Source organism: Aplidium turbinatum, chromosome 2 (assembly GCF_918807975.1).
Source record: "Aplidium turbinatum chromosome 2, kaAplTurb1.1, whole genome shotgun sequence".
In the NCBI taxonomy this organism is placed as follows: Eukaryota; Metazoa; Chordata; class Ascidiacea; order Aplousobranchia; family Polyclinidae; genus Aplidium; species Aplidium turbinatum.
Genome location: NC_137473.1, coordinates 10,473,679 through 10,487,475, shown reverse-complemented (window position 1 = coordinate 10,487,475; position 13,797 = coordinate 10,473,679). Strand labels below are relative to the sequence as shown.

Below are 13,797 nucleotides of genomic sequence, written 5' to 3'. Positions count from 1 at the left end.
CGGATGTGTTGAGATGGGTATAAGTGTGTTTGATTTAAATTGATATGGCATAAGAGCTGTTTTATATGGCACCAAACAAGTTTCATTTTTGAGAAGCAGCTCAATAAATATTAGTCTATAGCTTCTTAACGATGACGGATTTGGAAAGGAGTAGAGAGAATCAAAATTCGTTTCCTCCAAATCAGTAGAAAGTTTCATTTTTTAAATTAAAATTACAGTTTCTCGAACTATTGTATCTAGATGGGAGATATCTTAATGAAATGGTGAATGTGAGGGGCAATTGGGTTTGTGCTCGATATTTAAAAAATTGTTTACTTGTTGTACGCTTCCTCAACTGAACCTCCTATCTAGGTGATATGCAATAGAAGCAAATGTGTCTTGTGTCAGTAAAATATGTAAGAAAAGCACTTGGTCATTCGCCACTCAAAAACCGAAAAACAAATGCAATATTTGATTGCTACTTTTGACTGTTGGCCATTTCAACCGTTGTTGATGCTCAAGCGAGCTTATTGATGGTTATTGTTTTCTGTGAAAGCAAAAATTGAATATAAAAGTACACAAAAGTAGACAACTAAACAAACTACAAAATTTAATTGTAACATGGACTAAATCACAGAATTTTTCAACCTTCAATCCTCCAACGTACATTTAATTAGACTATTACCCTTTTTCACATTTTTAAAGAAATTTATGAGAATAATTTTTGATTCCCTGTTAATTAAAATTTGTTTCACCACCAGCTTTTACAAAGGTTGTGTTGGCGCTTCCGCACTGTCCTCAACGATTGTTATTTAAATACACTGCTGAGGAAGATGCAAAGACACTAAAAATCAAACGATTTCTTTTGACAGGTGGCGGCCAACCTAATCCTGGGCGTAGGCACACGTCGCCTTTGTGTCAGAATATTTTCCAACCTCGCCCACAACGATGTGATCCCCAGCAACAGTTACGACAATGCCCTATTCTATGTCCGGGTCAGGAAATCTGTTGTGATCTTCCTTGTGGTGGAACCGGATGTGTTGAGATGGGTATACATGTGTTTGATTTAAATTGATATGGCATAAGAGCTGTTTTATATGGCACCAAACAAGTTTCATTTTTGAGAAGCAGCTCAATAAATATTAGTCTATAGCTTCTTAACGATGACGGATTTGGAAAGGAGCAGAGGGAATCAAAATTCGTTTCCTCCAAATCAGTAGAAAGTTTCATTTTTTAAATTAAAATTACAGTTTCTCGAACTATTGTATCTAGATGGGAGATATCTTAATGAAATGGTAAATGTGAGGGGGGCAATTGGGTTTGTGCCCTATACTTAAAAAATTGTTTACTTGTTGTACGCTTCCTCAACTGAACCTATCTCGGTGATATGCAGTAGATGCAATAATGTCTTGTGTCAGCAAAATATGTAAGAAAAGCACTTGGTCATTCGCCACTCAATAACCGAAAAACAAATGCAATATTTGATTGCTACTTTTGACTGTTAGCCATTTCAACCGTTGTTGATGCTCAAGCAAACTTATTGATGGTTATTGTTTTCTGTGAAAGCAAAAATTGAATATAAAAGTGCACAGAAGTAGACAACTAAACAAACTACAAAATTTAATTGTAACATCGACTAAATCACAGAGTTTTTCAACCTTCAATCCTCCAACTTACATTTAATTAGACTATTACCCTTTTCACATTTTTAAAGAAATTTATGGGAATAAGTCTTCATTCCCTGTCAATTAAAATTTGTTTCTCCACCAGCTTTTACAAACAGACATAACTCAGCAACAACACTACATTTAACATTATAAAAAACAAAAAGCGAACGTTTTTGGCTAGTCATACAGCCCTTTACATGCCTATAAGAAAAATACATATTAAAAGAAATGCTAAAGAATCATACAGTATCACAGTAAAAATATGGTTAAATCTAAACATTTGAGAAACTGCCTCGCTCACACAAAATGATAACTGAAAATTACACAGCACAACGGGCACAACAGCAGCACAACACAGCACAGCACAACGGGCACAATAGCCGAAAATTACACAGCACAATAGCCGAAAACGTTCGCTTTTTGTTTTTTGTTTTTTTGTAATGTTAAATGTAGTGTTGTTGCTGAGTTATGCCTCTTTATGGTTTAAAAGAGTTAACTCTCTACCCAAATTGTAGGTTTTACAAAGGTTGTGTTGGCGCTCCCACACAGTCCTCAATGATTGTTGTTTAAATATACCGCTGAGGAAAATGCAGAGACGCTAAAAATTAAACGATTTCTTTTGACAGGTGGTGGCCAACCTAATCCTGGGCGTAGGCCCACGTCGCCATTGTGTCAGAATAATTTCCAACCTCACCCACAACGATGTAATCCCCAGCAACCGTTACGACAATGCCCTATTTTATGTCTGGGCCAAGAAATCTGTTGTGATCTTCCTTGTGGTGGAACTGGATGCGTTGAGATAGGTATAAGTGTGTTTGATTTAAATTGATATGGCATAAGAGCTGTTTTATATGGCATCAAACAAGTTCCATTTTTGAGAAGCAGCTCAATAAATATTAGTCTACAACTTATTAACGATGACGGATTTGGAAAGGAGCAGAGGAAATCAAAATTCGTTTCCTCCAAATCAGTGGAAAGTTTCATTTTTTAAATTAAAATTACAGTTTCTCTAACCATTGTATCCAGATGGGAGATAGCCTATCTTAATAAAAAGGTGAATGTAGGGTGGCAATTGGGTTTGTGCCCGACACTTAAAAAATTGTTTACTTGTTGTACGCTTCCTCAACTGAACCTCCTCCTATCTAGGTGATATGCAATAGAAGCAAATGTGTCTTGTGTCAGTAAAACATGTAAGAAAAGCACTTGGTCATTCGCCACTCAATAACCGAAAAACAAATGCAATATTTGATTACTACTTTTGACTGTTAGCCATTTCAGTCGTTGTTGAGGCTCAAGCAAACTTATTGGTGGTTATTGTTTTCTGTGAAAGCAAAAATTGAATATAAAAGTGCACAGAAGCAGACAACTAAACAAACTACAAAATTTAATTGTAACATGGACAAAATCACAAAAGATGAATACAGTGAAAACCCCTTAGATAAAAGTTTGCAAGTGGTCTATACGGAACAGTATATCAATTACAGTAAATACTGCAGTGATGTACGCGCATACAAAAAATATTGACGCCGTCAGCGTAAACGTAAACGTTCGAAAAACCATACGCCGTATGCTTCAACGTAACTTGTAAAAAAAGTTGGCGGCGTCAGCGTCAGTGCATACACTAGCGTAAACTAATTTTGTTTGCTAGGTGCCAAACATTCACACGGTATAAACCACTCGAAACAAACAAGTTTTATTTTGAATTTCCACGAGGATACACAAGCATCTGAAAGTGTTCGTCTGACATTTTGCTGTGTTTTGGTTCCAATATGTCTTTGCCCATTGAAAACATTCTTTCAACTGCAGCGCTGGAAGGTATTGGCGTGTTGTAGCGAAAAAAAGACATTAAAAAGTATGCGTTGACACTATGCGCTAAAAAACCGCGAAAACTTTACGGCGTAGCCACAAGCGCAAACTATCCAAAAAATGTGGCCGCAAGCGTTAGCGTAGACTTTGCGGCGTATACGTACATCTCTGAAATACTGTTATAAAAATATTTTTTTGGGTTAAATACAATGAATAAGCTTTGCAAAACTAAATGATTATTTTTCAGAATTGTAGAAGATGAAACAGATCGCGAAAGTTTGTGCTGAAATCAAAAGAGGACTTAACAAGCACCTTCATCAACTTATTCCAATCATTTTGTTGATTGTAAAATGCATGGCATAGCCTATCAAATTTCAATAAATTCATTCCACATCGACATAGGTGGTAGTTTATTTTCCAATCAGAAAACGAATGTGCAATTATGGATGGCAAATTCGTACGAAAGTAGGCTACTGTATGATATAAAGTCAGAGATATCTAAAGAAGGGGTTACGAAGGCTCGCAGCGATTGCCTTATTCTCACGGCACTACCAGCAGGGCAGTAGTATATATTAAATATGAGGTTCTTTTTGAAATTGCAGAAAGTTTTGTGGTGCAGCTGGTACAATCAGCTACAGAAGACAGTTAGTAAATGTTGCGCAAAGCATATGTAAAGAATACTTATTTGGAAAGACAGTTGAAAAGTTACCAGTATAAGGTGTTTTTTTAACAAAGCCTTTACGATAGGCTAGATGTAAAATAAGTATACTACGGGTAAAGGTAGTTGAACATGCAGTGAATATTCAGGTCTGATGCTAATAGCAGGTTATCATAACAAAATTTGTTAAACTACTATCGGTGCCAATTGTCATTTTACGATAAACAGAGATTGTTTACGATAAACAGAAGCCCTTCTATTGTTAGACGTAATAAAAGCCTTTGCATCCCTTTCTTTAGATAGCCCTATATATAAACTAGTCTACAAATCCTATTGTCCTATTACGGATCTTAACTAAACGTTGAAAACGAATATCAGCTTCTTTTCCAACACCGAAATTATTTTAAGCGAATCGAATTCGAATTGAAACGTAACCAACTAAACAAGTTCACTTTCTGACGCAACAAAGCAATGATCGTAATTGTCATTTGATATTTTCATCAGATAACATGACCCTGGACATCAGATATCAGACATCTGGTATCAGATATCATCAGATATCTGATATCAGGTATCATCAGATATCAGATATCAGACATCAGACATCAGATATCAGACATCAGATAACATGACCCTGGACATCAGATAACATGACCCTAGCGTAACCCTGGACAGGTCACTCACGTACCGACGACACCTGGAGTCACTGCGCAAAAAACTATCTGCGCGCGTTGCACTTTTGAGGCGGCTGGCGGGTTCCGGCTGGGGAGCTGATGCGAAAACCCTTCGCACAGCTACCTTGGCCCTCGTCCATTCTACCGCTGAGTACTGCGCACCAGTGTGGTGCCGCAGCTCTCACACCCGCCACATTGACACCGCCATCAATGACGCACTACGCACTGTGACTGGATGCCTGCGTCCCACTCCAACGGACTGCCTTCCCATCCTTGCAGGCATCCAACCTGCTGAGCTTCGCCGTAAAGGAGCCATGATTTCCCTTGCTCGTCGCGCACTGGACCCCGACCACCTCCTCCACAGTACACTCCAGCGCCTACCTGGAAGACAGCAGCGACTGAAATCAAGACGCCCATTTGTGCCTGCCGCACGACAGCTTCTGAACAACGTTGAAGATCTTGGAATAAGTGCGGCACACTGGACGAACTACACATGGAACATGGAGTGGCAAAATAACACCTCCCGACTCCGTGATTTCCTACCCGACGTCGATCTCCACCCTCCGGGAATGTCCCTCGCAAGACTTGCGTGGGTCCGGCTTAACCGCCTACGAACCGGCGTCGGTCGCTTTCGTTCAGACATGTGCAGATGGGGTCTGGCTCCCTCACCGCGATGCGAGTGTGGCGCCACAGACCAAACAGTAGATCATGTCGTCCATGACTGCCCAATCCATCAACCACCACATGGAACGCTTGGACTGAAGGCCCTGGATGACGAAACTGTCGAGTGGCTGATGACATCATGCCCAAACATATAGTCCGGAAGAACAGCTCATATGACGAAGAAGAATCAGATAACATGTCATTAATTCCAGTATACTCTTCAACATTTTGCCAAAGTCTTAAAACAGACACGTTTATCCGTTGAATGTAAGGCCGGGTTGAAGTCTTGTTTAACAGCTTTGATTTACATGACAGACTCACAGTTTGATTGCAATAGAGCTTTCCCGCAGCCAGCCAAAGAAGCGTGACGTGGAAAACAAACCACTTCACGAACTGAAATCATAGCAGTGAATTAGTAGGCCTACAGACTTTGAAAGTTTTGGTTGTTGTTTTGATCGAACAATCGCTCATTTTATTCGAACATTTTATACTAAAAGTACTTTTTGGACTGATTATGACAATTAAATTATCTATTTTCAGCAAATCTTTGAAGTTATTGGAGGGCCATAGCGCATAGGCATAACTACCGCCGGCACGCTCTATAGGCCAGCACTGCAAGGGGCCGCTGAACAAAAGGACCTCGCATTGATAAATTTTATTTTAAAATATTTTAGTTAACAACTAAAGTAATTAGCTTAAACTTGTTACTACTTTATACAGAATCTACACTTATAATCTTTTTAAACAGCATTTTCGTTTATTAGGCTACTTGATGTTTTTGTCCTACCTTGGCCTATGCTTAGGGTCACTCCAGGTTTCTAGCCACTTAATGTTTGTGTTTGGTTTGGCTTCTTTTGCTCTTATGGAACTGCTGTAATATATTGAAATTACTTTCTGTCGAAATAGGAACAGTCCCAGCACAAGTTTGCAACACACGCGCTTCACGCTTTCATTTTGAATAGGACTACAACGCAAGTGAAACCACTCAATACCAAACGTTTTGGTTAGATTGTTAAGTTACAACGTTTTTAAATTATTAGCCTACTAACTGTTGTCTAAATTTTTTATAAACTTTTTAACTTTATAAAACTTTAATTAATTACAAACACCTTATAGTAATGTAGCGGCTGCATGGTTGAGAGATGAGAGGGTTTGCACGACGTTTGCAAAGGACTTCTGTTCGACACCACTCCAGAGTTTGCGGCTGTGTCTCAGCGAAGACACTTAATAGTATGTTAACAAGCGTAGCAGCTGATTCGAAGACTAAGCTATATATCTCTTCGCTAATTCCTGTTGTGTTGTATTTGTGATCGCAGTGACGGCTACGTAATTTATATGTTTTTGCAATGCAGCAGGGAAAATGATTAGGCTAGCCTGCTACAAGACCCCTATGTCAACTTTACTGAGTAGGGGTAGCTTATATGAAGCTGGGTAGGCTGAACAAACAAATTATTGAAATCCTTCTGTGGTCGGAAAAAAATTAAAACGTAGGTTCGATTTCAAAGTTAAAGTAGCCTAAATCACCAAACTTCTACGGAAATGAATTCGGGTAAATGCAATGTTTATGCCATACGTCTTCATCAGTAGGTTAACCCTTTGCGCTATTGCGCCCAAAAAGCCACCAAAACAAAGTATAGGGCCTATGGTAACAATAAATGTTTGTCGGCAGCCGATTGTAGCAAGAAATGACAGCGATAGACACCGGTGTTTAGTGGTATGTAGCTCCTGCGAGCTTTACATAGGCCTACGTCATTTCTACGTTCTATAATCTGCACATAAAATAATGGAGGCCTCATAATTGCATCCGGGCCCCAACTGACAAAGTTAGGCTACGGGCGGCCTACTACGGCCCTGATTATTGCTATTTCAAGTTTGTTTAATTTGGCTAAATAAGCGAGCTTGGTGAATGGCATTCTCAGTTGAGTTCAGTTTATTTTTATTTCTGACCATCACAACGAAAAACAATATATGACAAACATAGCAGAGGTCTAGAAAAAAGTAGAAGCGACAAAACACGGACATCATAACGTGCATAATACTAAAGCAGGACAATCAGTTTAAAATATGGCACGGTCGCAACATCTTATTAGATTTTTTTTTTAATTTCGAAAAAAAGAAAAAAAAGGCAAGTGAAATTTTGTTTAACAATTTATATGAGCAAAAAAAAAAACAAGACAAAAAGACAGTTGCTATATTGATCGACTATTCTTAAAGTTATGTCCCTTTAACAAGGCTTATTAGCCTACTCTAGTTGATTCATATTCAGTGCAAGTAGGCCATGAGTGATACATTGTTTTCACAAGTAAAGAAGCAAAAAAGGCTACAAAGGGAAACCTACTTAGCCTACTTATTGTAGTAAATAAGACAATAAATTTCACTTATTAGTATAAAGACACAGTAATGCAGGAAGGAATTCCAAGTCTATCAAAATTGTAGACCAACGGCATTTAGCTTTTACACCAACACAGTAACACACCACCAACAGTTCTTTCAAGCGCCACAGCTTATGCGCAGTTACGAGAGCCCATTAATAAGTGGCTTATCATTGTATCACTTGGCCTGTTTTTCTTATAAAAGTAACTTGAATAAAATACAACAGTCAGTTCTTTGTTTTTTTACGTTGATTCCACGTTTTTACGAAGATTCTACTAACTGCTAAACAAGTTATTAAGTATTTACAAGAAATTTGGTGCTTGCTAATGAAGTAGCTAGCGTGATTGTTTTCCACGTCACGCTTCATTGCACAGAGCTAAGAGAAAGGTCTATCAAACACGGTGCTGCCAGGAGTGGCATATTTTGACAAATCTCAACTGCATTGTGGCAAAACGAAATATGTAGCCTAGATAGCCTTCAATTAAAAAAGAAGATTGCACTATGTCCCATTTTGATTTTTGAATTCAAGTCGCAATGTAGGACGACAGAGCGTTGTGCTAAGTGGTGGGGCTGTCAATCGTTCCGGTGTTTTTCATTTGGTGCTCTTGTTGCCTGGATTCTGTCTTCAGCATCAGCAAGCTTATCATGTTGGAATGAATCAATAGCGAGGACCATCGTGTCCTGATCACTTCTCTTCATCGTCATGCCCAGAAGTGTTGTCCCATCGACGAATGTATATGAGCGGGCATGCTAACAAGCAACGTGCCGCTACATATTTTTAATGAAATCAACCTTATGCTGCAAACACTCAGCCCTATGCTCTCAAGTGGTGTGGAACCGATTTCTTTCGACCGTGTCTCCAGGACTTTCACCACTCGACTAAGCAGTTGGGTTACATTTTAAAAACGCTTTACAAAAATACCACATGATGCATTTTGTATCATTGTAGTTACACTGATGTAAAGCAACTCAGTTCGAAGAACAACCAATATTGTGAAATAAAATGTGAAATGAGGACATGTCGACACAGTTCAAACTAACTCCACAAAATACCAAAAAACGCACATCACGACCATTACACTAAATGTCATAAAATCGGGATTCTTACACTAAATGTGGATTCTTACACTAAATGTCATAAAATCGGCCATAACAAGACTGATACTAACTTCCTTTTTCCGCTTGCTAATCAAAAGAAAGTGCAAGAAATAAATATCCTTTGCAGAAGCCATGCTATGAATGCACATAGGCTACGTGGGTGGGAACCAAGCTTCCTTCTATGAGTCGCCTACAAAAATTTTTGGCGGAGAAAGAACTCCACAATATGACACATTTTAGAAAAAATAAACTTTAGCCATTACTGGAGTTCAAAATAGCTACGCCAAAGAATATAAATGGTTGGAAATTTCTATATTATTTCACTGTAGAAACAACTCATTTGTTGTACAGTCAAAAGAACTTTGATCAGTAAGCCTAAACTACGAAGGTGTAAATTGAAGCAACTATGAATCACTTACTGAGCTGAATTTCTGTACAACAGTAGCACGACGACTGTTGCAATTGAAATAGACTGCAATTTGTAAGGCTAACTTTCATTTGCAAAGTTTTGCCACGTTTGAGAATATTTTTGTGGAAAAATAACATGGGCGGGAAAATAAAAAGTCAACCTATGCAAATATATGAATGTTGTTCATCAGCAAGCTTAGAGAAATAACTAAGACACGAATGATTTCACAACAGGTCATAGAAGTAATTCTAAGGTGCATAAAAATGAGATTGACGCAGTTTGCACCACTGACTGTATTGGCTTTAACATTGTTTTTAATTTGCTTAACAAGTGATAGTGAAGGTAAGTACAATGAAGTAACAAATTGTTCAAAATTTAATTGTATCTACGCCTGTAATGTTTATGATAAGGTCGGCTTTAAATCTAAAAAAAATTAACATTTCAATGTTTGAACACTTTGCTGTTTCGGTTTTTCTTTCATAAATTTCGTATCGGAATATCACAACCCGTTGAACAGTATCACTCACATTGCAAAAAGACTATAGCGTACAAACTTGAATTAGTTTATTTGTGTTTGCCAAGAAAAAGAATTTCAATTTTGTTGGAAAAAATCATTTTGAAAACATTTAAAAGACAAACTCTGGTTAAACGTAGTAGGTAAAGCATTATATTCTACTACGATTGCTCCGTTTTACGGGTTAGTCAACGGGCACTTTTGTTAGTGGCAGGTTTTGATAAGGACTGTGTAATGGTAGGCTAATGGATGCAATTACAGTAGATTAGTAAACATCCTACTCCATTTCATCTTTTCTAACAACCTAATTTGACTATATCAGAATAATGTCGACTCCACAACCGATGGGCTGGCAACATCAAAGGTTTTTTAATGAAGTAAATTTTTTTCACCAGCAAGAATAATCTATTTTGGACATAATGAACTGAATAGAGAAGGCTATAAACAAAATCGTATGAAAAATGTTTCTAAAACAAATCTGTTTTTGTGAATGCCGTCACAGAGTAACCAGGAAAACTGTCACTCCAAGAATAAAATCTTCATTCATTCTTCAATCCTCATTTACAAAAATGTATTTGCAGCTTATAGATGGCGTCCCCGAAGTAGACGAATGTGCCGCCGGCTTGACAGCACGTTGGTAACTCAATGTACGAAGGGGCGGCGTGTTGGCTCTTATTGCATAATGAGCTGTCGGAAAGGTTATCGCTTACTAGGAAGAGTTAAAGCAGGCGTATTCTGTCTCTCCAACAGCCGCTGGAACAGACGAGTGGCAAGATCGCGATGCGTCAGAAGTAAGAAGGCTTCTTATTTTGAGTTGACTTATTTATAAAAACATGTTACCTTGGTCACGGTAAGCAAAAGTTGCCTGATTAAAATATACCAAACTGCCTGATTAAAATATACCAAAAAGTAAACTACTTTCTTTCTTTTTTTAACTACAGTATAGTTACAAAAAATATATATAGGCTATTTGTTTTATCGTTGTCTTTTGAGCTATTGAGCCGATGGTCCATTCTTTTAAACTCAGTTCAGAGATGTTTGCTGGGACTAACCGAGATGATATTGGAGAATAGCCATTTTTTTCATAATTTATTTGTTTGATATCTCTTTTAGAAAATTGGAGACAGTTATTCTGTTTGAATGCGCCCATACTGCTATTGTATGTAGCTGGCAAACCTTCTTAATTGAGATCGCAGCAGTCTGGCTCAGCTAAAGCAACCTTGACTATAAACAGCTACTTTCGCTGGATAGACAACAATGCAGTGCTGCCTGGAGATCGGCGGATAGATTCCCTTTGTTACGTAATACTGGGTGCGATGGTTGTCTTTCCATAAGTGCGTTGCCAGTTCCCCGTCACCAGCTGAAAGATGGTGCAGCGAATAATACGTTTGCTTTCCAGTTATGGGAACTTGGTTCGAATCCCGTTTTAAGTTGGTTTTTGAACACACACTGCTAAATTCAGACTGTAATAAATTGGAAAGACGGATTTGCTGCAGATAAAAAATTGGCAACCTGATTTTCTCATTGTTTCACTAGGTAGGCACTTTAACATAGGACAGTTTTCCGTGCGAACCAGCTATTGTGCGTGCGTACGTACGTGCGAACCCGCATTGGTTAAGAAAGGTAGGACAATTTTCCTTATAAACTCAATTGATTACAGTCATTAAGATCCTTCTTGCACTCAGTTCATTTGCAGAAGAAAAACAAAACATTAGCAGAGGGTGGGAATTGAACCTACGCAATCGAAATGACTATTACATTGCCCTAAACTTAATGGTTAACCCATTAGGCCACGCTGCTTGTGGCGATACATTTGCTTAATTCTCTTTGTATCTTTCGAGTAGATTATCACGTGATTATCAGAATATCACGTGCTGAGTCGCATGACTGAAATCAGCTGATTTGCACGGAAAACTGTCCTATGTTAAAGTTCCTACCGTTTTACTATGGGGATAACCTATAATATTCGTAACCTCTGCTGCTTTGTATCAAGTACTGTAAGCGGTGGGATGGCGCAGCTGGTAAGGCACTCGCTTTCCAATCACGCAATCCTGGTTCAACTCCCAGCTTATGCTGGTTGTTGACAAATACCGCTCACCTCTACCCAGGGTGTAATAAATTGGGTGGGCTTAATTGCCGAAGTAAAGGCAGCCGAGAGAAAGGAACTGGCCACCCTACTCTCGTTGGTGCCGATGACTTAGTACAAGGAGAACCTTATCTTCTCATCCCCCGATGCTTGGATTCAAGTATGGGACTTACCTTTACCTTTACTGTATGTTTTATAGTACCACCAAAAATAGCAGTATGTCCTCCTCTTCATAAATCCCTGGCAACAAATTGCACAAGAGGAAGGAGAGTTGGCTCAACCTGCGCATTGAGCTGCCAACCAGGCTACGAGATGCTTACGCGATTAGATTTAACAAGGTGTCTGTCCATCGAAAAGTGGCGCCCGAGTGTACGACGAGTGAGATGCACTAAAGGTAGGTTGTAGTTGAAAATTTACTTAATGAAAATTGACAGCCTTTTCTCATAGCTACCAGTACCACGATAAATCTAATACCAAACGTCTTATAAATATTAAAATTTACTGAAACGTACTAGGCTACAGTATATTCCATTTATCCAACTTTATTCAATTTATGACGTTACAGATAAAAACAGTTAAGTTTTCGAAAAGTTTAGTTTCTAGAATTTAGTTTCTGCAATTAGTCCGCTTAACTTTTTTTTGAGTTATCGTGTAATTTTAGTAATTTCAACACCACTTTCATGAAACTTAAACTGCTTAAGTGACATTTTATTGAATCTTTTGTCGTTTATTTGTAGCTTTGTGTCCAGAAAAAAAAGATTGTGGATTTTTATCAGACAACGAATGTCAATCTGCTTGTCCCAAACATCAAAACCTTGAATGTGCTTACGACTGTGACTGCATGGTTGTGCCCTTTGACAAAACAACAGGAGAAAAAGTCGACGTAGAAAGAAATTGTTAATCTAACTGTGGTATTCTACGTTTGATCAGCGATAAACCACCAAGAATGGTAGCCGAAATGTGGATCTATAACCATAACCTACCATCACTTGAATAATACTGCAATAGTTAGGCCTACAATGGATATGTACAAACTATGTACAAATTAATTAGTTTATATCTTTGGTATAGTGGCCTAAGCTGGGTTGCACGACAATCGGAGGGCACGGCCACTTGTAGAAACATTTAAAAAAAGCATATCATTTTTTACTTATAAAATAAATGTATATGATGATCGTATTAGAATACTATGATGTGTGTCTGCTTCATTCACTTAATGTTTTGAAGGTAATTCACCTGCAGTATTTACTTCGCACATATGTTATGATTTGTTTTATCAAAATTAAAATAATATTCACAATCTATTTTCATTGTCTTAAAAGTAGTGATCTATGTTCAGTGGGCCTACCTGAGAAGCTTCTCAGGCATTGTTTTCGTTCAAACGTTAAACCCCATTATTCTAATAATCATCACTTTTTTACCCTCAGTGGGTTAGTACCTGAGAATGAAGTGGGTTAGTACCTGTTAGTACCTCAGTGGGTTAGTACCTGAGGTTAGTACCTGTTTATATTATGTGGACTTAAAAAGCAAGAAAACTGAAGGTTTTATGTATTTACAAGTAATAAAGGTAAAGGTGGTTCCATACTTGATTCAAGTGTTGGGTATTAGAAGATAAGGTTCTCATTGTACTAAGCCTTCGGCACTAACGAGAGTAGGGTGGCCAGTTCCATTCTCTTGGCCGCCTTTCCTGCAGCAACTATGCCCACCCAATTTATTACACCCTAGGTAGAGGTGAGCGGTGTTTCCAACAACCAGTTGAAGCCGGAGTCGAAGCAGGATTGCATAATTGGAATGCCAACGCCTTATCCGTTGCGCCATCCCACCACGTTTACAAGTAGGCCTATACAAAATTGTCAGGTTAAAGTTTCAA

At 38.3% G+C, this 13,797-nt stretch overlaps 2 protein-coding genes across 2 annotated transcripts; both read left to right on the top strand.

Moving 5' to 3' along the window:
* Nucleotides 1–3,836, top strand: LOC145788192 (uncharacterized). Its single transcript, XM_082599882.1, has 4 exons — nt 1–17; nt 852–1,028; nt 2,273–2,449; nt 3,700–3,836. The coding sequence occupies exons 1-4, from the start codon at nt 14–16 to the stop codon at nt 3,705–3,707; spliced, it is 366 nt and encodes a 121-aa protein (XP_082456008.1). The 5' UTR covers nt 1–13; the 3' UTR covers nt 3,708–3,836.
* Nucleotides 3,837–9,575: 5,739 nt separating this feature from the next.
* Nucleotides 9,576–13,298, top strand: LOC145765668 (uncharacterized). The gene is made up of 4 exons (XM_082577486.1): nt 9,576–9,669; nt 10,423–10,632; nt 12,127–12,321; nt 12,665–13,298. The coding sequence occupies exons 1-4, from the start codon at nt 9,591–9,593 to the stop codon at nt 12,826–12,828; spliced, it is 648 nt and encodes a 215-aa protein (XP_082433612.1). The 5' UTR covers nt 9,576–9,590; the 3' UTR covers nt 12,829–13,298.
* Nucleotides 13,299–13,797: the final 499 nt, after the last annotated feature.

Excerpts from the sequence above, each read along its gene's own strand:
- LOC145765668 (XM_082577486.1), top strand. The coding sequence starts at position 9,591 with ATGAGATTGACGCAGTTTGCACCACTGACTGTATTGGCTTTAACATTG. Across the intron at positions 10,633-12,126 it reads AAGATCGCGATGCGTCAGAA|TACCACCAAAAATAGCAGTA; the intron begins GTAAGAAGGCTT and ends TATGTTTTATAG. Across the intron at positions 12,322-12,664 it reads ACGAGTGAGATGCACTAAAG|CTTTGTGTCCAGAAAAAAAA; the intron begins GTAGGTTGTAGT and ends GTTTATTTGTAG.
- LOC145788192 (XM_082599882.1), top strand. Across the intron at positions 1,029-2,272 it reads AACCGGATGTGTTGAGATGG|GTGGTGGCCAACCTAATCCT; the intron begins GTATACATGTGT and ends TTCTTTTGACAG.